Source organism: Melopsittacus undulatus, chromosome 8 (genome assembly GCF_012275295.1).
Source record: "Melopsittacus undulatus isolate bMelUnd1 chromosome 8, bMelUnd1.mat.Z, whole genome shotgun sequence".
NCBI classification, from domain to species: Eukaryota; Metazoa; Chordata; class Aves; order Psittaciformes; family Psittaculidae; genus Melopsittacus; species Melopsittacus undulatus.
Window position 1 is genome coordinate 39,253,274 of NC_047534.1, and position 25,009 is coordinate 39,278,282.

General features: G+C 37.3%; 1 protein-coding gene across 1 annotated transcript in view; it reads left to right on the forward strand.

Moving 5' to 3' along the window:
* TTN (titin) overlaps positions 1-25,009 on the forward strand; it is a 246,511-nt gene that overhangs the window by 142,664 nt on the left and 78,838 nt on the right. The window contains exons 120-164 of the mRNA XM_034065601.1: positions 119-394; positions 627-902; positions 1,055-1,194; positions 1,635-1,761; positions 1,848-2,111; positions 2,213-2,479; positions 2,616-2,879; positions 3,452-3,591; positions 3,722-3,848; positions 3,968-4,234; positions 4,334-4,600; positions 5,139-5,405; positions 5,505-5,644; positions 6,625-6,751; positions 7,473-7,615; positions 9,997-10,120; positions 10,973-11,239; positions 11,382-11,479; positions 11,653-11,821; positions 11,915-12,181; positions 12,327-12,593; positions 12,685-12,963; positions 13,070-13,478; positions 13,581-13,705; positions 13,801-14,067; positions 14,663-14,932; positions 15,046-15,348; positions 15,470-15,772; positions 16,037-16,224; positions 16,312-16,426; positions 17,579-17,863; positions 18,156-18,307; positions 18,443-18,590; positions 18,772-18,949; positions 19,045-19,166; positions 19,264-19,551; positions 19,645-19,941; positions 20,067-20,253; positions 21,469-21,584; positions 21,686-21,985; positions 22,213-22,512; positions 22,602-22,707; positions 23,828-24,024; positions 24,125-24,430; positions 24,536-24,814. Coding sequence (XP_033921492.1) covers positions 119-394; positions 627-902; positions 1,055-1,194; positions 1,635-1,761; positions 1,848-2,111; positions 2,213-2,479; positions 2,616-2,879; positions 3,452-3,591; positions 3,722-3,848; positions 3,968-4,234; positions 4,334-4,600; positions 5,139-5,405; positions 5,505-5,644; positions 6,625-6,751; positions 7,473-7,615; positions 9,997-10,120; positions 10,973-11,239; positions 11,382-11,479; positions 11,653-11,821; positions 11,915-12,181; positions 12,327-12,593; positions 12,685-12,963; positions 13,070-13,478; positions 13,581-13,705; positions 13,801-14,067; positions 14,663-14,932; positions 15,046-15,348; positions 15,470-15,772; positions 16,037-16,224; positions 16,312-16,426; positions 17,579-17,863; positions 18,156-18,307; positions 18,443-18,590; positions 18,772-18,949; positions 19,045-19,166; positions 19,264-19,551; positions 19,645-19,941; positions 20,067-20,253; positions 21,469-21,584; positions 21,686-21,985; positions 22,213-22,512; positions 22,602-22,707; positions 23,828-24,024; positions 24,125-24,430; positions 24,536-24,814 — 9,804 coding nt within the window. The remainder of the gene's footprint in view (positions 1-118; positions 395-626; positions 903-1,054; positions 1,195-1,634; positions 1,762-1,847; positions 2,112-2,212; positions 2,480-2,615; positions 2,880-3,451; positions 3,592-3,721; positions 3,849-3,967; positions 4,235-4,333; positions 4,601-5,138; positions 5,406-5,504; positions 5,645-6,624; positions 6,752-7,472; positions 7,616-9,996; positions 10,121-10,972; positions 11,240-11,381; positions 11,480-11,652; positions 11,822-11,914; positions 12,182-12,326; positions 12,594-12,684; positions 12,964-13,069; positions 13,479-13,580; positions 13,706-13,800; positions 14,068-14,662; positions 14,933-15,045; positions 15,349-15,469; positions 15,773-16,036; positions 16,225-16,311; positions 16,427-17,578; positions 17,864-18,155; positions 18,308-18,442; positions 18,591-18,771; positions 18,950-19,044; positions 19,167-19,263; positions 19,552-19,644; positions 19,942-20,066; positions 20,254-21,468; positions 21,585-21,685; positions 21,986-22,212; positions 22,513-22,601; positions 22,708-23,827; positions 24,025-24,124; positions 24,431-24,535; positions 24,815-25,009) is intronic.

The following is a 25,009-nucleotide window of genomic DNA, read 5'->3' on the forward strand; positions in this document are numbered from 1 at the left end:
TAGATACTCCCTTTTGTTCCCATCAATCATTAAGCATGCTGATTTAATAGGTAAGGTATTTCTGCATCACACCTTCTGTATGTAAATGAGACAAACAAAAATTCTGTGTTTCCCACAGAACTCCCAGTGCGGTTTGTGAAACCTCTTGAAGAAGAAGTCACTGTGATTAAAGGCCAGCCAATGTACTTGACATGCGAACTTAACAAAGAAAGAAGTGTGGTCTGGAGAAAGGATGGGAAGATCATCAAAGACGTGCCTGGGAAATTTGCTCTGGGCATTATTGGTTTGTCACATACCCTCATGATCACTGATTCAGATGATGCTGATGCCGGCACTTACACTGTTACCGTTGAAGGCACTGAGCTCTCATGCTCATCTTGTGTTAAGGTAGTAGGTAAGCAATCAAAATCCTGTTCTCCTTTCCCTTTACAATATTTGGGCTGTTTTAAAATTAGGAAAGCTTTTCCTCATAGTACAATATAAATGAACAATAAGATTTTTATAGTTAGTAAAAGCTTGTTGTAATCCAAAATCCGTAAGGTCTATTTCTTCTATTTATGACCCATGTATTCTTAGTAGAAGTCTTTTTTTGTCTAACTTTTTGTGTGTAACTTTTTGTCATGCAGAAGTGATAAGAGACTGGTTAGTAAAACCCATAAGAGACCAGCATGTGAAACCAAAAGGAACAGCTACATTCACCTGTGACATTGTCAAGGATACACCAAACTTTAAATGGTTTAAAGGAGATGAGGAAATCCCTGCTGAACCCACTGAAAAGACAGAAATCTTGAAAGAGGGAAATAAAATTTTCCTGAAAATCAAGAATGCTGGCCCTGCTGATGTTGGGGAATATTCAGTGGAAGTTGAAGGTCGCAGGTACCCAGCAAAACTGACCCTTGGAGGTAAGGATGCTTTTATTTGTATTTTATTGAATCAGCTCATAGGCCAATGTTCACAAACCTCTAAACAATCAAACAAAAAAAGTAACCTAAATTATTAAAAAGCTCTATCAAAACTTCATCTAGTTATATATGTGTTCATTTGTGCATTCTAGAACGTGAAGTTGAACTTCTGAAACCATTAGAGGATGTTACCATTTACGAAAAAGAAACAGCAAACTTCGATACAGAAATATCTGAGGATGATATTCCTGGTGAATGGAAACTAAAAGGAGAAATCCTGAGACCCTCACCTGTAAGCATCCTTACAACAAAATTTATTTAAATTAAACACTGTGAACAGGTTGAGTCCTTATGGTAAGATCCTTGCAGGTCTGCCATTACTACGCAGTCCAGAATGCAGAAAGGATAAGAAGTCTGGTAATTAAAAAAAACACCAGTTCTCTAAGCAAGAGTTATATTCTATTACAGCTAAGTTTTCTCAAAGGATTACAGCACATTATTCAGAAAATAATAAAAATATCCTACACACATTGCTAAGAATTATGCTGACATTCAAAATAAATATGTTTCAGGGGTTTTTTATTATTGAGGGAAAGTGTTAACTTTCCTTGAAAAACAATTCCAATCTTTCTCGATGACTTTTAACATGTCTCTAGAATCCCTTTATTAAAACCACCTAGCAGTAAGTCTTTTAGCATTGTATTTACAGATTGTATTTTATTCTATCTTCAGACATGTGAAATCAAAGCTGAAGGAGGAAAACGCTTCCTAACCTTGCACAAAGTAAAGTTAGAGCAAGCTGGTGAAGTCCTTTACCAGGCACTTAATGCAGTTACTACAGCTATCCTGACTGTGAAAGGTATGATGCACCATGGACTATGATACCAACTTAAACAGAGTTCACATTGAGCACATTACAAGCTATATGTTCTGCTTTGCTTCCAGAAATTGAACTGGACTTTGCTGTACCCCTAAAAGATGTTACCGTCCCTGAGAGGCGTCAAGCAAGGTTTGAATGTGTCCTTACCAGAGAAGCCAATGTTATATGGTCAAAGGGCACCGATATACTCAAGATCGGAGAAAAATTTGACATCATTGCAGATGGAAAGAAGCATATTCTTGTAATCAATGATTCTCAGTTTGATGATGAGGGAGAATACACTGCTGAAGTTGATGGCAAGAAGAGCACAGCAAGACTGTTTGTGGAAGGCAAGTGCCTTCTTTAATAAAAGAAAAAAATAAAAAATGACTAAGAATGTATCTTTTAGAACCACACTGGCCTTTTTCTGATGGTATTTTTGTGTCTACAGGTGTGAGGCTGAAGTTCATCTCACCTCTACAGGATCAAACAGTGAAAGAAGGGGAAACAGCTCACTTTCAGTTTGAGGTTTCTCATGAAGATATACCAGTGAAATGGTACAAAAATGACAAGAGGCTCCACACAAGCAGAACAGTTTTCATGACTTCAGAAGGCAAAGTTCATAAACTAGAACTTAGAGAAGTAACACTTGATGATATCTCCGAAATAAAGGCCGTAGTCAAGGACTTGAACACACAAGCAAACCTGAAAGTCTTAGGTGATTACATAAATAATTTTAAATATATTATATAACATAAATAAAAAACTTGTAAGTAGAAAATGACAAAAATATTGATGTTGTAGTAAATTTATACTACTAATTTACCACTTCATATCCACTATGCCTTTTGTAGAGGCTGATCCATATTTCACTGTGAAATTACAAGACTACAGCGCTGTGGAGAAAGATGATATTACTCTGGAGTGTGAACTTAGCAAAGATGTGCCAGTAAAATGGTACAAAGATGGTGAAGAACTAGTAGCTTCCAGCAGAATTTCAATGAAAACGGATGGCTTGCGCCGTATCTTGAAGATCAAGAAGGTTGCAGAGAGCGATAAGGGTGTTTATGATTGTGACTGTGGAACTGACAAGACAACTGCTAACGTCAGCGTTGAGCGTAAGATATCATGCCTTGCCTCAGGGAAAGTACTGAAACCTTTGTAAAACAGTATAGACAGACACTTTCTAGAGTACAACACCAAAAATTGTACCTTTAGAAAACATGCTGTTATGATGAATAGCTGAAATATCTAGATTTACAATTATTAAGAGTATTTGCGAGAGGCAAAATATCTCAAGATATATAAATGGCTGTTGTGAAGACAGTGACGATCAATTATTCTCTATGTCCATTTACAGTCAGGAAAAAAAAAGTTAGTTTAATTCACTGTAACAGATATCTACCTTAATTATGAGGGAAAATATTCTTACAAAAAATAACTAAACTTTCAGATATATCTTGTGGTTTAAACCCAACTGGCACCAGGACAACACATTATAGAAGGAGGATGCAGACTGCCCAAACTTGCATCTTTTTAAAAAGAGGTCAGACAAATGTTTATCAGTGACAGCATTTTAATGCGCTAAAGAAGGGATAGGAAGAGAGTTTAGATCCTTTCCAGTATTATCTTTCTATGATACAGAATGAGTAAACAGATGTGAACTTCTGGTGTTTCTTTTTCATTTTAGCTCGCTTAATCAAAGTGGAGCGCCCACTTTATGGAGTGGAGGTATTTGTTGGTGAAACAGCACGTTTTGAAATTGAAATTTCTGAGACTGATGTCCATCCTATATGGAAGCTAAAGGACGAAACACTAATACCTTCACCTGTAAGGCTTCTTCTTTATTTTTAGACCACAGTTTACACCAGAAAAAAAAAAAATTAAAAAAAAAATTGGCTTCTGAATGGTTTCTTAGAGTAGTCTAAGAATATTCTGATATGTGTTTCTTTACCACCAGGACTGTGAAATCATTGAAGATGGGAAGAAGCATACTCTTGTTCTTCACAACTGCAAACTTGATATGACTGGAGAAGTATCTTTCCAAGCTGCTAATGTTAAAAGTGCTGCTAATCTGAAAGTGAAAGGTACAGTCTGCACTTTGACAATATTTCCACACATATCTTAGGGCATTAGAACAAATCTAGCAGCATAAAGGTCTCTATAAACCTAGCTCTAAGCTGAAAGTGTTCTTCTTTGTTTTCAGAATTGCCTCTCATCTTTATCACTCCACTAAGTGATGTGAAGGTCTTTGAGAAAGATGAAGCGAAATTTGAATGTGAGACGTCCAGAGAACCTAAGACTTTCCACTGGTTGAAAGGAACAGAAGAGATCACTCCAGATGAAAGATGTGAAATTATTTCAGATGGAACAAAGCATGCTCTAATTATTAAATCCGCTGCCTTTGAGGATGAAGCTAAATACATGTTTGAAGCTGAGGATAAGACAACAAGTGCCAAGCTAATTATTGAAGGTTTGCCTGACTTTACCTCTCTAGGAAAGATTTACACCATACTCCTTGGATAGTTTTTATTTATAACATTATTGTGAATTAAATGTTTTGCTGTTATAGGTATCCGCCTGAAATTCATTACTCCTCTCAAGGATGTAACAAAAAAGGAACGAGAAACTGCAGTGTTCACTGTGGAACTCTCCCACGAAAATATCACTGTTGTCTGGTTCAAGAATGACCAGAGATTACATACAAGCAAGGTGGTTTCAATGACAGATGATGGCAAATTCCATTCACTCACAATCAAAGATCTTACTATTGATGATACTTCTCAGATTAGAGTGGAAGCTATGGACAAATCATCAGAAGCTAAACTCACTGTTCTTGGTAAGAATGCCCCACAGAATTTACATGTTGTATATTTTCAGAAGAGTCTCACTAATCAAAAATGGTGATCAAAAAAATCTTAAGGTTTGTTTTGGTTTGGTTTGGTGTTTGGGTTTTTTTGTTTGGTTTTTTGTTTGTGGGATTTTTTTTGTTATTTATTTGGCTCAATCTACATTTTAATTTTTGACAGTTTTATAATTTGCTTGTCTTTGGGTCTCCATTTCCCCATTCAGAAAGAATAAATAAAATAACTTTAAAATTTCATGCAACTGTTGCAAAATTACCTGTTAGATATTTAAACATTGCTCTGAAACTCCTAAAGCATGAAAGCAGTGTATTCAGTAGTATTAGTAATACACTGTATTGTTTCTTCAGCATTTGTTGTTTACTCTTTTTGCAACAGAAAAGTGTAATATTTGTAACTATATTTAATCCTCCTTGCAGGGACTAAACAAGAAATGTATTTTATGGTAAGAATTAATTGTCTTTTCTGAAAGACTAAAGCTTCAGACTGAAACATCTTAATCTTTGCTTGCAGAAGGAGACCCTTACTTCACTGGGAAGTTGCAGGATTACACTGCTGTAGAGAAAGATGAAGTAATCTTACAATGTGAAATCAGCAAAGCAGATGCTCCAGTGAAATGGATGAAGGATGGCAAACCAATTACTCCATCAAAGAATGTTGTTATTAAGGCTGATGGTAAAAAACGAATCCTTATCCTCAAGAAAGCATTGAAGAAAGACATTGGACAGTACACTTGTGACTGTGGTACTGATCAAACCTCTGCGAAACTCAATATTGAAGGTACAGTTATTTTACTGGGCTGCTCTGTAGAAAAAATCTTTTGCAGTCTGTTGGAGACTGAAGGAATCAATCACTTTTTTTTTCTTTTTTTCCCTCCAGACCGGGATATTGAAATTATACGTCCACTATACAGTGTGGAGGTGATTGAGACAGAGACTGCCCGTTTTGATATTGAAATCTCTGAGGAAGGCGTCCATGGCAATTGGAGGTTAAAAGGAGAACCCCTGACTGAATCAGCTGTAAGCAAATGTTTCAGGATGTTTCTTAAGTGTGTCTCAAAAATTTGTGGGAGGAAGTGTGAGGGAGAAGGTGGCTGCAGAAATAAAGTGAAATTTCAGGAACTAAGTGAAATCCCTACCTATCTGCTTTCAGTAAAGACCACTATATTAAAAATACTTTCTCTTTATTAATAACTTCCAAAATGTAATATAAAATCAATCAAAAAATGCATAAAATATCAAAATAATAAATTATTTTACATAAGTAAGTATGCTTACTCTGTTGCTCTATTGCTCTGTTTCTGTTCCCTAATAATATGTATCCAAGGAGCAAAGACCTCATGGAATACACTTAAACATAATGGCTTTGGATTGTCTTCATGTACTTTTGGGTTTTGAGCTATGGTTGGTTTAAATAGACATAGATCACATTTTCAAACTCTTTTCCATTAATATGATGGCAAAAAATTGATTTTAAAGTTATAAGGCTTTAGCAAATATTCTTAATTCTTTGCTGGAAGTATCTGAAAAGATAAGAAACAATGCAATTACGATTGGCAATAATTTCACAACTCTTTAATGTAACAGTAAGTTACATTGTGAGTAAATCACAAAGATCAGAAGTTCCATGAAAATCAATGTCTGGATAAGAGAACAAGACCCTTCTCTAGTAAAGGTCACAGTGCAATCCTGGAAACCTAGTTCCCTTAGGCCTCTGTTCTACACATGGATATATTAGCTAGTTCATATCATTCACCAACACAAGTGTGTTGCCTCTGGCCCTTTCCTTCTAAGCAGAAGCAAGCTGTATTAGGAAGGGATTTTGAAAGGAAAGGAAAGGCATATGAATGAAAGTTTATAAGGTATATTACAAGTGGCAGTGGCCCTAAGTGTTGTGAATGGAGGAGGAAATAACACATGCATGGTAGGAGAAGTAAGGGCTCTTGTGCAACACAAAGAAAACAGATACTGAAAAATTATTTTCACTTCTCTTGTTGCAGGAATGTGAAATCAAGGAGGAAGGCAAAAAGCACTTCCTTACACTGTACAATGTACGCTTAGATCAAGCTGGTGGAGTAGATTTCCAAGCAGCAAATGCCAAATCTGGTGCTCATCTCCGAGTGAAACGTAAGTGCCTTTCAAACTGAAATTAATTAAACTAGTGAAAACAATGTACTTGGTGCCTCTTGGAATTGGTGGACAAATCTCAATAATTCATTGAACCAACAGCAATTCCTTCCAGAACAACTGCAGGATTAATTATTCAAGCCACATTTTTTTTTTGTTAAGGAATTTCTTGCATGTTTTTTAATCTTGTACATAGTTTATTCATATAGGGGGAGTAAAAATAAGAAGGTGGCCTTGAAGGCTGCTATTATTACACAATCAAAGTTTTACAGGCAAAGGCTTTGCTGCATAGAAGCATGTTAACCTGAAAGGATGGGATCACAGTGATATCTAGGGATAAGGTTAAGAGTTTGATGGGCAGGGACAGGCTACACAGTTGAAGACCACTTGTTTCACACTCCAATTCTAGCCCTCGCTATTTTGGAAAACACATGCCTTATCTAGTAAGAGGCATGCAAGGCTTGGCAGGGAGACAGATGCACGGCAACTTTCCTGCTGACCTTGTTCAATTTAAAGAAACACGCTCTACAAATAGGAAATTTTAGGTGACCAGCCCTCCCCCTAAAAGCTCCTGGTGGCCTCTTCTATTTAGGGAATTTAAAGAGTAGCATTGCTATGTCTGTCTCTCTTGAGGGAAGCCACCATGGAGGTTAGTACATGAGAGCAGCAGCTCTCTCTTGGGTAGAAGAAACTAATCTGAAAATGATGTCTTCTTACCAAGCTCGAGTAATCGGCTTGCTGAGACCCCTCAAGGATGTAACAGTGACAGCTGGGGAATCAGCAACCTTCGACTGTGAACTCTCTTATGAGGGAATTCCAGTAGAGTGGTTCCTGAAAGGAAAGAAACTGGAGCCCAGTGAAAAGGTAAAGAAACTAAACTTTCTTTTTCCTCATGTTTCCTCCTTCTTCCTCTCTTTCAACTCTTTCCCTTCTTAATTTCTCATTTACTCCCTTAATCAGAAGTATTAAGGTACAGCTGTTGTGTATATACATACAATAACACTGTTGTGCCAAATAGTAAATTCTCACTAAATCAGATAGAGGGCTTTTTTTTTCCTCCAAAAATTACAGTATTTTGGAATACCACAAGCATTTATTGTACAAAGGGATACAAAGGTTCCAAAATATCTATCATTACAATGGTGATTTTGTGCCCGATTCTGTCAGGATTACTCAATTATTTTTGTACAGGTAAATTGTAGTTACACTAAGAGAATTTTGAAAGTTACTATCAGGAAATTTTTTTTTCTCCTGAATTCTGAGTTGCAGTCCAGTCCTGCACATAAGGAGATTAAGAGGAGTCAAATTCCATTTCAGGCATTTGTTCTGGCTCTCCAGATAACTTTCTGGGCAGATTTGCTTGTCAAGCACTTCTCACTAGCTAATTTTAACCCTTCATCAAGTGCTGGCTCTTAACTCTGAGATCTGAGCAGCCTGGAATGCAGTCAGTTTAAAGATAATAGTAGGAGAAATACATAAAGAAACACATTAAACCCCACAAAACATAAATGTATATAACTGGTTTTAAGACTTCTTTTTCACATACTAGGCTAAGAGAAATAATACAAATTGGAAACCTCAGTCAAAGCAGCCTTTCAAGGCATTACATGACCTAGAAGAGTTTCCAAACCTGAAATAATGCTGCTAATAATATTTTTGTACAGATTTTTTAAGGATAGTTTTTAGTGTATTCTTTTCAGGTTTTATTAGATCTTCCCAAACTTCACCAAATTTGCCTAAATGAAAAATACGTCATTAAAAAATAGAATATAGAAATAGCAAAAGAAAAACTGATCATGCTGATAGGCGACCCTATTGCAGTATTTAAGGGCAGATAAAATTGAAACTCAGCAGATGACATGTAATAATTCAAGGTAATTACTTCTGAGCCTAGGAATAAAAATATAGAAAGCTATTGATCAGTGCCATGGCTTGACAGTTATTACTGCCTAGCAAGAAAAATATTATATGTTCAATGTTCTGTCTGATGGAACATTATTTTCTGCTTACCTGTCTGAGCTATCATTATAATTACATGAAAAAAAAATCCAGATTTCATCCAGTTTACACATACAGTCAAAACTGCCACTTGACTTGAAATTTTATCAAGAAGAAATCTAGAGTAAACCATATTTTTACTTGAGGTATCACTTTCTGCTCATTTATAATAGGCTCTTGAAACACTTCTGCTACAGTTGTCAAGAATCAGTTTAATTGTACAAGTTTTTAATTTCAGCTAGTTTTAATTCAAAACATTATTTTACCTCTGTGGCTGGCATTTGGCTGTAGCCTTTATTAAAGTGACTTTTGTTTATCTTTACTGTCCATCTTGGTCAAATATTTATCTGGCTTCATCTCAATCACTTTCAAATAAGCATTCACTAGAGCTAGGTTTCAGGGACACAATAAGGAAGGACAGCCATTTAGTTCCTTCCTTCCCCCTGAAGCAAAAGAGACTGCCTTCTCAATCTTTTTTCCTTGTTCCTTAGCAGAAGCTCATTTTCCCCCTTTGTTTTTCTAAACCAGCATCTACTATGTGATCATGTATGTCTCTGAAAATAAATAAACAGAATTCTTCAAGAGCTGTTAAAATTCATGGGATGAATAAGTGGCAACCCTTTTCATGGTTGCAATGCAGGATGTGCCCTTGAAGCCTTGAAGTCCACTCCTAGAGAAAGGGGATATTTGTGTAGAAGTCCAGTTCAAACTCAAATTTGCAAAGTAGTTTCAGCAATAGGTCAACAAAGAAATGTTTGGGGGTTTATTTTTATGCAGAAATTTCTACCAAAATTTAGTAATAGAAAGCCAATTTGGTGTTCACAAAAGTGTGTATGAGGGGGGTTCCAAACTACTTTAGATGTAGCCAGGAGTAACATGAACTTTTTCCCATAAATTTACTTATATTATTAGTACTTGTTCATAATAAACAAGATCTCAAGTCAGCTCATTCTGAACTTTTACAGTAGAGTCAGGTTTTCTAATACAAGGACACAAATTAAAACATGGGAAAAATTAAAATTACAATTTCTTGTAAGTGAAAAGACAAAACAGAAATTATCCTCAAAATCCTCAAAGCATTTGTGTCTTGACATATATATAGTATATACAAAAGGAAATTACCAAAATTTCGTATAAAATTAAACCAAACTCCACAGATATCAATAAATAGTAATACTATTTAATTAAATGTTTATTAACTATTTCTTGTAGATCCTTACAAAAGGTTTTTTTATGTACTTTATAAGGTCGTGACACGTGCTGAAGGGAGAGTTCACACACTTATTCTAAGAGATGTCAAGTTAACAGATGCAGGAGAGGTATCACTGACAGCAAAAGATTTCAGAACTCAAGCAAATCTTTTTGTGAAAGGTAAGTCAGTCATTTTCATTATATCATAGTAATTGTTAATGGTCCATTCACGATTCATCCTGGAATAGGATGTTAATATAAACCATGTATCAAATTAGTGGGACCATACAGACAGTATTTGACTGATAGATAATTCTCCTGATTAAAAAACACACTTAAAACGTTTATGCTTCACAGAAGAGCTGAGGAAAGGGGGAAATACTGGAAATGTGTCAGACCTGGCAGATGAATCAGTTTATTAAGATTTCCAGGGCTTTACTGCAGACTTGAACAGTCAATTGGCCTCAAGATGGCCTGCAAAAACTGGCCTTTATGGCTCCCCATGCATTTTTCTGTTCTTTGGAGTATCCAGAAACATATGAGAGCACAACTACATCATCAGTCAACTAACATAACATTGTTTGTATATCCACTTGCACTGTTTGCAAGCTATGTATGGGTAACAAGTCAAAAACTCTACACACTTTTAACTGATATAGTAATTCAAGGAAATTACTCCTTAAGTTTGGAGTATAACTTCAGAGTCACTGAGATCACATGGCTATAGATCAGTTAAAGAAACTGAGTTGCAAGGCTTTCTGATAATTTGTGAATAAAAACCCCATGGATAAGGATATCACTCAGTCTAACTTTACAGTAGGCTGAAAGTAAGGAAATTAGCTAAATTAACTGAGTATGTCTGGGTATTAAAAAGAAAAAAAAACAAAATGACACCTTCAGCAGAGACATCTAAGAGCCTTTCTGATTATTCAGTCAAAGAAAATTAGAACTGTTGTATGCAACAATTTGCTACTGGCAGAGGGCTGGCTATAGTTGAGGTCTTTTCTATCAAAAAATCTATGTTTCTTTCAGAACCCCCAGTTGAATTTACTAAACCACTTGAGGACCAGACTGTTGAAGAAGAGGCCACTGCAATTCTGGAATGCGAAGTTTCCAGGGAAAATGCAAAAGTTCAGTGGTTCAAAAATGGTGAAGAAATTCATAAAACAAAGAAGTATGATATAATTTCTGATGGAAGGGTCAGAAAACTCATTATCCACGGCTGCACACTGGATGATGCAAAAACATATACTTGTAAAGTTAAGGATTTTAAGACATCCTGTTTCCTCAATGTAGAACGTAAGTCATTAAAATTTTCTGCAAAATGTTTAAGTGCTATAAACTTTATATGCTACTGTCTGTGACAATAATATCAATGCCAGCAATTTATTGTTCTCTTCTGGAGAATTTCCTGTACTAAAAGTTTTCTTTTTTCTTACAGCTATTCGTCTTGAGTTCCTGAAACCCCTAACTGATCTTGAAGTGAAAGAAAAAGAATCTGCTCGGTTTGAATGTGAAATTTCCCGTCCAGGTGTCAAGGTCAGTAATAATAATACTTTTAAATCTGAGTAACTCCTTCAACTAGTTTTTAAAAAAAAAAAAAAAAAAAAAAAAAACTGACAACTTTATTATGTTATTACAAATGAACATACAACTGAAATTTATGATGAGCATGTTAATACTAATGACCATGTTTATTTGCTCTGAAACAGGTGAAGTGGTTTAAAGATGGCATTGAAATTAGAAAAGGCAAAAAGTATGACATCATTTCCAAAGGAGCAGAACACATTCTTGTTGTCAATAAATGTGCCTTCGATGATGAAGCTGAATATGCCTGTGAAGCAAAAACAGCTCGAACTTCAGGACTACTTACAGTGATAGGTAAACACAGTATTTTAGAATCTAATCTGTGAACAAAAAAAAAAAGGGGGTTTGATGAAAGGATTTAATAATCTTTTAAAATTCTTGTTGCAGAGGAAGAGGCTGTTTTCACAAAAAATCTTCCTGATCTTGAAGTGAATGAAAATGACACTGTAAAATTGATCTGTGAAGTTTCAAAGCCCAATGCTGAAGTTACTTGGTTTAAAGGAGATGAGGAGGTGCCTGATGGTGCTAGATTTGAACACATTTCTGATGGCCGAAAGAGAATTCTTCTCATACATAATGCTCATCCAGAGGATGCTGGCAAATATACTTGCAAGCTCCCAAGCTCTAGTACAACAGGAAAACTTACTGTACATGGTAAGAGAGTTACTTTGGTGGCCTTGCTTTCTGAACAAACAAACAAAATGAAACTAACAGTAAGAGTACACAACTTTGTTTAATCTCTTCATAAGTAAAAACATAAAATAAATTAATATATATATACAAAATTTTTTTCTTTCAGAACTTACACCACAATTTCTTACCAGACCACAAAATCTTGAGGTTCTTGAAGGAGACAAAGCTGAATTTGTCTGTTCAGTATCCAAAGAGGCAATTTCGGTACAGTGGCTGAGGGATTACACAGTCCTGGAGCCTGGTGATAAGTACGACATCATTTCAGATGGCAAAAAGAGAACACTTGTAGTTAAAGACTCTATTCTAGGAGATGCAGGAGAGTATACTGTCACGGTTGGCGAAGCTAAAGCTACAGCGCGTTTAACAGTGATTGGTAAGCTTTATTTTATCAATGTGCAGGTGCATATTTAGTTTAATTCCTTATACTAGATGGTGTTCTATTTCTTCTTTTTCTTCAATTTCAGAGAAACTCAGGATTATAACTCCCCTTAAGGACCAAGAAGTTAGTGAGGGTCAAGAAATTATCTTCAACTGTGAAGTCAATAAAGAAGGTGCCAAAGAGAAGTGGTACAAAAACGATGAGGCAATATTTGATAGTGCAAAATACATTATTGTTCATAAGGATTTAGTTTACACTCTCAGAATCAGAGATGCACAGCTGAAAGATCAAGCTACCTATACCATTGCACTGTCAAACCAGAGAGGTGAACATGTCAAAAGTTTTGCTGCCTTAACTGTATTAGGTAAATAACTTGCACTGTATTAAAATTATTTCATCACCTTACATTCAATCTCACATTATGATCATGAGGATGTAAATTAATCCCTTTGGGTTTTTTGTCTTAACAGAGGAGGATCTCAGAATTGTTGAGCCCCTTGAAGACATTGAGACAATGGAAAAGAAAACTGTCACATTCTGGTGTAAAGTCAATCGCCTCAATGCAACCCTCAAATGGACAAAGAATGGTGAAGAGATTACATTCGACAGGCGCATTTTGTACAAAATTGATAAATACAAACACTCACTCATCATTAAAGACTGTGGGTTTATAGATGAAGGTGAGTACACTGTCACTGCTGGACAAGACAAATCTGTTGCAGAGCTCCTCATCACAGAGGCACCAGCAGACTTCATAGAACATCTCCAAGACCAGACCGTCACAGAATTTGATGATGCTGTCTTTACATGCCAACTTACCAAAGAGAAAGCCAGTGTAAAATGGTACAGAAATGGAAGAGAAATAAAAGAAGGCAAAAAGTATGTACATTTTATTATGTCTGTTGATGTGCTAGACATGCTTGCTTCACTTTTTTACCTTGTCTGGAAACTAAAATGCTGCTTACTTACTCCCTCATAAAGATACCAGTTTGAAAAAGATGGAAATCTGCACAGATTAATCATTAAAGACTGCAGACTAGATGATGAGTGTGAATATTCCTGTGGCGTAGACGACAGGAAATCTAGGGCAAGACTTTTTGTTGAAGGTATGTGTAAAATCGAACAGGACTTATTTCTTCATTATTTAGTCATAATAGAAACAATACATAAATAACATCGAATGAATTCACATTTATTTCAGAAATCCCTGTTGAGATCATTCGACCACCACAAGATATTTATGAACCTCCGGGTACAGATGTCATCTTCATGGCTGAGTTGAACAAAGATGGTGTGGAGGTCAAGTGGTTGAGAAACAACATGATTATTATCCAAGGTGACAAACATCAGATGATGAGTGAAGGAAAGGTCCACAGGCTGCAGGTGTGCGATATAAAGCCACGTGACCAAGGGGAATACAGATTTATTGCCAAAGATAAGGAAGCTAGAGCTAAGCTTGAATTAGCTGGTAAGATGCTTGCTTTGTGTTTCTTTTATAAAATCTTAGGTTAGTGAGTTAACTAAACTGACTTCTCTCAAAGAATTGAATTAAAATGAATACAAAATCAGGCTGAGATACAAGTCTGTAAACTATATGAATTATAATTCAGGCAACAAACATCTTTTATTCTTCCACCTTGATACAAATGCTGAGCAAAAATACAGGTTGCTTTTCAGTGTCTATACGAAAAGCATGAACTGAACTTAAAGGGAACAGAACCTTTTCATTAGGTCTCTGCAGAGCTCAAACATGAAAATTATTTGGCCTACTCACTTCAGTCATATAAAACATTTAACTCCTAATTTTTCTATTTTACAGGATCAGACCAGTGATCCTCCCTTTATAGGAGGACACAGTACATGTCAACCAAACAGCTTATTTCTCTGGAGCAATCCAATAAGTATATTAAGGATTTGCTCAGAATTCATACACAGCTCCTTCAGTTTTCTGTGTTAGCTCCTATACAACAGCTCTTTTAATTTTCTAAGTTAGCTGACTAAAAATACATCTTTTTTAAAGAAAAAATATGTAAGTACTTATTTGTCATATTCATCCACCTTAGCTGCACCCAGAATCAAGACTGGTGATCAAAACCTTGTGGTTGATGTTGGGAAACCTTTAACTATGACTGTTCCATATGATGCCTACCCAAGAGCAGAAGCTGAATGGTTGAAAGGGGAAGAAAATCTGCCTACAACAACTGTTGATACAACAACTGACTGTACTACCTTCAAAATTTATGAAGCAAAGAAATCAGATAAGGGAAGGTACAAGGTTATACTTCGAAACAAACATGGCCAGGCAGAAGCATTCATCAACGTAAAGGTCATTGGTAAATAACTCTTATTATTAAAACCTTGCATTTATTTAAGCCAGAGGACAAAAAAAAAAAAAAAAAAAAAAGAAGAGTTGCAATGCCCTAAGCTATTGTCATATTTCTGCTAGATGTTCCAGGTCCAGTTAGAAACTTGGAAGTCACTGAAATTTATGATGGTGAAGTTGGCCTTGCCTGGCAAGAACCAGAAAGTGATGGTGGAAGTAAAATAATAGGCTATGTTGTTGAAAGACGTGATATCAAGCGCAAAACCTGGATTATGGTCACTGATCGTGCCGAAAATTGTGAATACACTGTTACTGGACTACAAAAAGGAGGTGTTGAGTACCTCTTCCGTGTTAGCGCACGGAACAGAGTGGGCACTGGTGAGCCCGTTGAAACAGATACACCTGTGGAAGCTAAGAGCAAATTTGGTAAGCTGTAGTTATGAAAGTTCAGTGTTTGGTGACAGTGTAAGCAAAGCAGTATAAAGTCAAACAGTAGGTAAATCCCACATACCTTGTTCTTCCTTTTCCCCCCTAAAATAAAATGCAGATGTTCCTGGACCTCCGCAGAATGTAGAAGTTACCGATGTGAACAGGTTTGGAGCTACACTTACCTGGGAACCACCTGAGTACGATGGAGGATCTCCAGTCACTGGCTATGTTATTGAACTGCGTAACAGAGCTTCCATCAAATGGGAGCCAACTATGACCACTGGAGCTGATGAACTGTCAGCCGTCCTGACTGATGTTGTGGAAAATGAAGAATATTTCTTCAGAGTAAGAGCTCAAAACATGGTTGGAGTTGGCAAACCAAGTCCTGCTACACGTGCAGTAAAAATTATGGACCCAATCAGTAAGTATGCAAACGCTGATTGTGACTGCATTATGAGACAGGGACATTTTGGCTGTTTTTATATTCTGTGTGCACCATCTGGTTCAGTAAGAAATCCAAATATTTTTAATCTGAAATAAGAATCCAAGCAATAAAAAAACAAGGTTTAGAAAAAAAGCTATGCAATGGTTTTAAAAATAGTACTTTAAGGTATAGACAGCTGATATGCAAACCCATGCTCCTTTATAAGTTGCAAAAACCATTTTTCTCTCAAATTAATTTCAGAGAGACCAAGTCCTCCCATTAACCTTGATCATTCAGATCAAACTAAGTCCTCAGTGCAGCTCACATGGGAACCTCCTCTCGATGATGGAGGAAGTCCAGTCTTAGGCTATATTGTTGAAAGGCAAGAAGAAGGAACAGACAAGTGGATTCGCTGTAACCCAAAATTAGTACCTGCTCTTACTTTTAAGGTAAGATGTTCTGTTCATCAATAAAATAATCAAAATGTGAAGACCATCTTTAATATGAGTTACAAAATTATTATTTATGTTGTTTAGGTTACTGGATTGAAACCAGGATCCAGTTATTACTACAGAGTCTCAGCAGAAAATGCAGCTGGTGTGTCAGACCCAGCAGAGGCTATTGGACCATTAACTGCAGATGATACTTTTGGTAAGCCATATGCTATTTATTAAAGACAATCAGATAAGGCACACAAGTAAAGTGCATCTTGTGCGTAATATGTACATTTTCACCAAATAATTGCTGTGCCAACTAGTATAAAGAGCCTTAGGCTTTTGAGCTTCTGAGCTGTTTCTCCTCTGTTATGAATTATGCAGATAATTAGCTGTACTATTAGACCTGTTAGGTTGCCTGAAAAGCATTCTTCCTTATATGTAATCTGAACTTCTCCTGTGTAAATTTAAACCCATTACCGCTTGTCCTGTCACTACAGTCCCTGACGAAGAGTCCCTCCCCAGCATCCCTGTAGGCCCCCTTCATATACTGTAAGGCTGCTATGAGGTCTCCATGCAGCCTTCTCTTCTCCAGGCTGAACAGCCCCAACTATCTCAGCCTGTTTTCATACAGGAGGTGTTCCAGCCCCCTGATCATGCTCGTGGCCCTCCTCTGGACTTGTTCCAACTGTTCCATGTCCTTCTTGTGCCAAGGACACCAGAACTGTAAACTCCAGTTTGTGCACAGTTTACGCCTGGAGCAAGCAGTCCTGCTTCCTTTCAACTTCCCTGATATCTCTTAGTCTCCGCATAGCCTCCGGCAGCTCAGCCACCTGATGCAGGAATACCTCCAGCAGGGCTTAATGAGTGCAGCCCTGCCCATTGTACACCCTCCCCTCAGGAGACCAGTGCAGGCACTTTTTGCACCGTGAGCTCTGCTCTGCAGCCTCCCCTCTCATTGGCTCTGTCTGGGTGCCGACTCTGCCTCCACTGGGGTAGCCAGAGCAGAGCTCCCACACCGGGCCCTGCCCCTGAGGAGAGTGATCACCACCCTGCTAGAGCTGGAGCACAAGCTCCCCTCTTTGCCGTGCTCCCTGGGGCGGATTTTACCCGCTCAGGGCGGTGCTGTCCCTTCCTGGCACCACCCCCTATGAGTCGCGGCTCGCCTCAGCGGAGGTGAGGGCTGGAAGCTCTCTCTCTGGCTGTTGCTGCTCAGAATTGGGGCTCCTGGGCGCGGTATTTCCACTTGCCCTAGTGTTGAAGGCTCCTGTCTGGAGATACTCACCTCGGAAAAAAATAAAATAAATAAAATTAGCCATTTCAGAATATCTGAAAAGATTTCACCAGATCAATTTTGTTATTTTTCCAGTTGGACCTACAATGGACCTAAGTGCATTTAAAGATGGGCTGGAAGTTATTGTTCCGGAGCCAATCAAGATCCGTGTTCCTATCACTGGCTACCCTGTGCCAACTGCCACATGGTCTTTTGGTAACCAGGTCTTAGAAGAGGGTGATCGTGTAACAATGAAGACAACTGCTTCCTTTGCAGAGCTTGTAATTACTCCAAGTGAACGTCCAGACAAGGGAATTTATGCCTTAACATTAGAAAACCCTGTGTCATCTGTTTCAGGAGAAATTAACGTTAATGTAATCGGTAAGTGGACATATATAAATTCTAGGAATAACATTTGCTGTTTATATTGCTAAAATCTATTTAGGTTAATAATGTGAAATCACACAGCTCTCAGCAAACCACATATATTAAAATATAACTAAATCCTAGAAATCCATCATCAAAATATCCTCTTTTCTGGTTTTCAATATCCAAGTTTGCTGTTTAAGGAAGCATGACTAAGAAGAGTAAATCCTCTGGCAGACAGATTACATAGAGATCATGTGTCAAATTCTGATTACAAAACAATTAATACAATTTCTATGGTTTCTAGCTCGTCCAAGTGCACCAAGAGAACTCAAAGTTTTAGACATAATCAGGAACACAGTACTGTTGTCATGGGAACCTCCAGAAGATGATGGTGGAAGTCCAGTTACTGGCTATATAATTGAAAAACGTGAAGTAAGCCGGAAAACATGGAGCAAAGTAAGTTCATTCTTTCTCATTTCAATTTCCAGTTGCCATATTGTTTCCACATGTGCTACTGAATTTTATCTTATTTTGATAATTGCCCTTTGGAAATAGATTTTAGAAACACATTGGATCCTTCCTTCTCTCTAGGTTATGGATCATGTTGTTGACCAAGAGTTCACTGTACCTGACCTCATCCAAGAAAAAGAATATTTGTTCAGAGTTTCTGCATGCAATAAATGTGGCCCAGGAGAACCTGCATATATTGATGAACCAGTAAATATGTCAGTACCAGCAAGTAAGTAAACTGTTTCACATTGCTGCTGATTTTATGTTTCTGAAATCTTGTTGATTTTCTTAAAATAAAAAAAAAAAAAAAAAAAAAAAAAAAAAAAAAAAAAAACCAAAAAAAAAAAAAAAAACAACCAACCTTCCTTGGACTGGTTTCTAAGACCCCATTTGTTTTTAATTTTTAATAGCGGTGCCTGATCCACCAGAGAATGTTAAATGGAGGAACCCAACATCAAAAGGAATCTTCCTAACATGGGACCCTCCTAAATATGATGGTGGTGCCCGCATTAAAGGTTATCTGGTAGAAAAATCTCAGCGTGGTACAGACAAGTGGGAGACTTGTGGGGAACCTGTTGTTGAAACAAAGTAAGTAAATTAACATCAGAAAATATATCCTTTAAATTAACTGTGTATCCTCACCACTTTAAATATCTGGATTTTTTTATTTGTTTAACAAACAGGATGGAAGTAACAAAACTCAAGGAAGGAGAGTGGTATGCATATCGGGTTAAGGCTTTGAACAGAATAGGAGCTAGCAAGCCAAGTAAGCCAACAGATGATATTCAAGCCATTGATGCAAAAGGTAATTACTTCAATCGCTGAATTACAATAGCTGCTTTATTTTACTAATCTCTGAAATACTGTTTCTATAACAACTATTTTATTCTCTCCTAAATCAGAGGCTCCAGAAATTTTCTTAGATGTGAAGCTTCTTGCTGGACTTACAGTGAAAGCTGGAACTAAAATTGAGCTGCCAGCTAAAGTGGTTGGAAAGCCTGAGCCACAGGTTACTTGGACCAAGGCTGACAAAATTTTGAGGCCTGATGACAGAATTACCATTGAAACCAAACCTAATCATTCTACAGTCACTATTACAGACAGCAAGAGGAGTGACAGTGGAACCTATATTATAGAAGCTGTAAATACCAGTGGGCGTGCTACTGCTGTTGTTGAAGTTAATGTTCTTGGTATGCATGTATTTTATGGTTTTTATAAAAATCACTAGTAACATCCTGAGTTATGTAAGCAGAAGATTAACATTTATATCTTGTCCTCTACAGATAAACCTGGGCCACCGGCTGCATTTGATGTATCAGAAATCACAAATGAATCCTGTCTTCTGACATGGAATCCTCCACGAGATGATGGGGGTTCTAAAATTACTAACTATGTCCTTGAGAAAAGAGCTACAGACAGTGAAATATGGCATAAGTTGTCATCAACTATAAAGGATACAAATTTCAGAGCTACCAATTTAACTCCTCGTAAAGAATATGTGTTCCGAGTTAGCGCCGAGAACATGTATGGCATTGGGGAGCCAGTAGAGTGCAGCCCCATCATTGCAAAATATTCATTTGGTTAGTTGATTAAATTGTTAATTTTTTACTTTTTTTTTTTTTGGGGGGGGGGGGTGGTGCAGGTGAGGAGCGGAAGAAAGCATATGTTGTCAACTTTGGGTTTTGTTTTTTATGAATTTGCACAGATCCACCAGGCCCTCCAACAGGTCTCAAGCCTACAGAGGTCACCAAAGACTCAGTCACCCTAACATGGAATGAACCAGATGAAGATGGTGGCAGCCCCATAACTGGCTACTGGGTTGAAAGATATGATCCTGAGCAGGATAAATGGATAAAATGCAATAAAATGCCAGTGAAAGATACAACATTCAAGTAAGACTATAGTCTGTTTAGTCTGAAATAGGTCACAGAGACATAAAAATGTAACAGAAGCCTTTTTAACAAGTTTTATGTTGTCCTTGATCATTTTTCCTTGCTTCCATGAGTTCAGAACAAACTAACACAGAATCATAGAATCATAGAATGGTTCAGGTTAGAAAGGCCCTTAAGGTCATCTAGCTCCAATCTGCTGCCATGGGCAAGGATGCCTCACCCTAGACCATGTTGCCCAAAGCTTTGTCCAACCTGACCTTGGACACTGCCAGGAGCATTATTTGCCACTGCTTTGGGCATCCTGTTCCAGTGCCTCACCACCCTCACAGTGAAGAAGTTCTTCCTTCTATGTAACCTGAACTTCACCTGTTTCAGTTCAAACCCATTAACTCTTGTCCTATCACTACAGTCATAGAATCATAGAATAGTTAGGATTGGAAAGGACCTCAAGATCACCTAGTTCCAACCCCCCTGCCATGGGCAGGGACACCCCACACAGTCCTTGATGAAGAGTCCCTCTCTGGCACCCCTATAGGCTCCCTTCAGGTATTAGAAGGCTGCTATGAGGTCTTTACACAGCCTTCTCTTCTCCAGGCTGAACAGCCCCAATTTTTTCAGCCTGTCTTCATACAGGAGGTGCTCCAGCCCCCTGATCATCCTTGTGGCCCTCATCTGGACTTCATCATCTCCATGTCCTTCTTTTGTTAAGGACACTAGAACTGCACACAATATTCCAAGTGGGGTCTCACAAGAGCATCTGGTGACACGCTTCTTTTGATAATTAATTTTTAAGAAGAATATCTTTACAAAAGAGTAATTTATCTGTCCTTTTTTTTAATGCATGCTTAATAACTTCTGTCCTACATGATAATTCATAAAACATTCTAAAAATAGCAAACATACCTGTCTCAAGTATCAATTTGCCAAAACCCTGGGACTTTTTTTCTCCCGATACTTGTATTAACTAACAACCATGGAAGATGCAAAAAAGAAAGATGGCTCTCAAACCATTGTTTTCTGTGTCATGGTGCACAATTTTACTGTTGATGATGTACCTATTTTAAATGTTCACAATTTCATAAAACAACATTAGCAGTAATTTGGGTATTTTCAGATTTTCCAGGTAAACTGTAGTACAAAGAGTAGAGAGAATAATGTATTAGGCACAAGTTAATGTATAGATTTGGTTTAATCAAACTTAACTTTTATTTCCAGAGTTAAAGGTCTTACAAATAAGAAGAAATATAAGTTCCGTGTCTTGGCAGAGAATCTTGCAGGACCTGGAAAACCAAGCAAGGAAACAGAGCCGATCTTAGTGAAAGACCCAATTGGTATATTAAAAAATTTTTATGGCTTAGTTTAACAAAAACAAACAAACAAAAAAAAAAGTGTTCCATTTCTATCATGTAATTAATATTGGACTTCTGTCTAGATCCACCATGGCCTCCTGGAAAGCCAACTGTGAAAGATGTTGGCAAGACATCATTATCCCTTAGCTGGACAAAACCAGAACATGATGGAGGGGCAAAGATCGAATCTTATGTCATTGAACTATTAAAGACTGGAACAGATGAGTGGGTGAGAGTGGCTGAAGGAGTTCCCACAACTGAACACTTCCTTAAAGGGCTTATGGAGAAACAAGAATATTCATTCCGTGTAAGAGCTGTGAATAAGGCTGGTGAGAGTGAGCCCAGTGAGCCCAGCGACCCTGTGCTGTGCAAGGAGAGGCTCTGTAAGTATTGTTTCAGAACATGCTGCTGCTCCAAATACACTATAAAAGAGCCATGTCAGCTTGTCTCTGTAGATACCAAGTGAACTCCTGGAAGGCTTATAAAATATTAAAATCTGTTCTGCTCCACCTAAAAAAATACTAAGTTTTAATAGTATGTATTCCCTGTCTTACAAGACCTTTGATGATAAATACACTAACCTCTTTTATTTTCTTTTTATGTTTTACAGATCCTCCTTCACCACCTCGGTGGCTTGAGGTTATTAATATTACTAAAAACACAGCAGATCTTAAATGGACAGTACCAGAGAAGGATGGAGGTTCCCCAATTACCAACTACATTGTTGAAAAGAGAGATGTAAGGCGTAAAGGCTGGCAGACAGTTGATACAACAGTGAAAGATACCAAGTACACAGTGAGCCCACTGACTGAAGGCTCATTGTATGTGTTCCGTGTGGCTGCTGAAAATGCCATTGGACAGAGTGATTATTGTGAAATAGAAGATTCAGTGCTTGCTAAAGATACTTTCAGTAAGTTTGAGATTTGCTTGCCAAGTGATCTGTAGAAACAGCTCACGTGCAATGGATTCTTATTCTAATCTGTGTATTTTTGTCCTTAGCAACTCCTGGTCCTCCATATGCTCTTACAATAGTTGAGGTGACAAAAGGTCATGTGGATTTGAAATGGGAACCACCTAAGAATGATGGTGGCAGACCAATTCAAAGGTAAATTTTAAGTTTCTACAGTGTTTCCTATAGATTAAGATATTTTAATGAATCAATATGTGGAGACAGTGTTCTCACAAATATGTTTCTTTCAAAATGTTTAAATTTTAAATGGACATTTTTAATATGAAAAAGAGATGGATGAATGTAAAAGAGAAGCCATGTGGTCAAAGCAATTAAGGGTTTGATTTTAAAATGTGGAAATTACGTAAGTATACATAAGCTAATGTGAATGAACAGTGAATGTTTGTCAACATCCTCAAAACATCTAATCCAAATAAATTGAACTATATATAAAATATAAAAAAATTAATGAAACTGTAGTCTCCAGTTCTTCCAGAGCTGTAGCCACTTAAATCCGTCTACCAAGTAATATTGTTGCATTTTCCTTCTGCCTTAGTTTGTAATTCAAACTGTATACACTGAGCTAAGATTAAGCTTTATCACTTTTCTGTTCATTCTCCTCTCTATAATACTTTTCAAGCATTTAGACTCTTGAAAACAGTCCAAAATGAGACTGGTTTACTCCTTTGGGTTGCTTCTAACTTATTCTTTTCTATGGTTTCTAAATTATCTGTCCTGAGATTCACCTTGAATTAGTTAGATTTTTCCTCTTTATATTTTCATTCTTCTTCTCCTTCCCAGTCACAGTAAGCATGTCTTAAACAGACAACTACCGAGATCTGCCTGAAACACTAGAAGTCATTTATTTGCATTTCCTATAGTTTATCACAGGCAGAATATTAACAACTGAGTAACATACAGATAAATAATATCTACAAATATTCTCAGTGGACTAACCACTGAGATCCAAACTAGCAAAGACACAAATATAGCTTGGAGATTCTTTTATATCTGCAGCTCTCTAAAACTTGAGAACACAGTACAAGTTCAATAATTTTTTTTTATAATTGTATTTGTCAGTAATGTCAGCCCCATTGCATCCAAGACCTACCAGGGCTTAAGGGGCTGAATTGTGAAGTAAAGTCCACTGTGACTCTCTTGACTTTTTTTTCCATTGTCTAAACTATTCTAATCTCTATTTATCTCTTTTATTGAGCAAGAATTCTGAAGTGTTCATATTGCAAGTGCCTCATAGTATTTTCCCCAATTTATTCAGATATGTTATTGAAAAGAAAGAAAAACTAGCCACTCGCTGGGTAAAAGCCGGCAAGACAGCTGGTCCAGACTGCAATTTCAGAGTGACTGATGTCATCGAAGGTACAGATGTACAGTTCCAGGTTCGTGCAGAAAATGAAGCTGGCTGTGGTCACCCCAGTGAACCAACTGACCTCATTCATATTGAAGATCCAACAAGTAAGTAATAGTGTAATATGCAGTGTATTATAGAAGCAAAGTACTGTGTAGAACAGATATTATGGAAGAAAAATTATACGATTCTTTTCTATATCTGCAGGTCCTCCTTCACCTCCTCAGGATTTACATGTCACAGATGCAGGTCGAAAGCATATTTGCATTGCATGGAAACCACCTGAAAAGAATGGTGGAAGCCCTATTATTGGGTATAATGTTGAGATGTGCGAAGCAGGAACAGAAAAATGGATGCGGATCAATTCTCGTCCAATAAAAGATCTAAAATGTAAAGTGGAGGAAGGTGTTGTTCCAGACAAAGAATATGTGCTGAGAGTCAGAGCTGTCAATGCTGTTGGAGCTAGTGAGCCATCAGACATCTCAGAAAAAGTTGTTGCCAAGGACCCAGACTGTAAGAATAGATTCTGGTTGTTTTGGGTTTTTTTTGTCAGATCTGCATAACTGAAAAAGTAAGGTGTTTGACAACTTTTTAGTAATATTATACTTACTTTTACAGGTAATCCAACCATTGATCTACAAACTCGTGACATTGTTGTTGTTAAAGGACAGAAATTAAGTATTCCTGTACCCTTCAGAGCTGTTCCATCGCCAACTATCACATGGCACAAGGATGGCAAAGAGTTGAAAGCTGGTGACAGAACAACAATGAAGAGTGATTACAACTCTGCATTGCTTGAAGTCATAGATAGTGTTCATGCTGATGCTGGTGTTTATACCATCACATTGGAGAACAAGCTGGCATCAACAACTGGTTCAGTCAATGTCAAAGTCATAGGTAACTAGGCTTCTTATCCTCACTTGAGCCCTGCAAGTGACAGGAAAAAGGACTAGAAAAATCCCTTTTCTGCCATGTGGAGAAGTCACTTCAACTCAGATGCACATAGATTGCCATAAAGGCATTAATGTTACAAAATCCCACAAAGAAACACCAAGACTTTACAACAAATTGGTCTAACTACTTAGTGGCTGC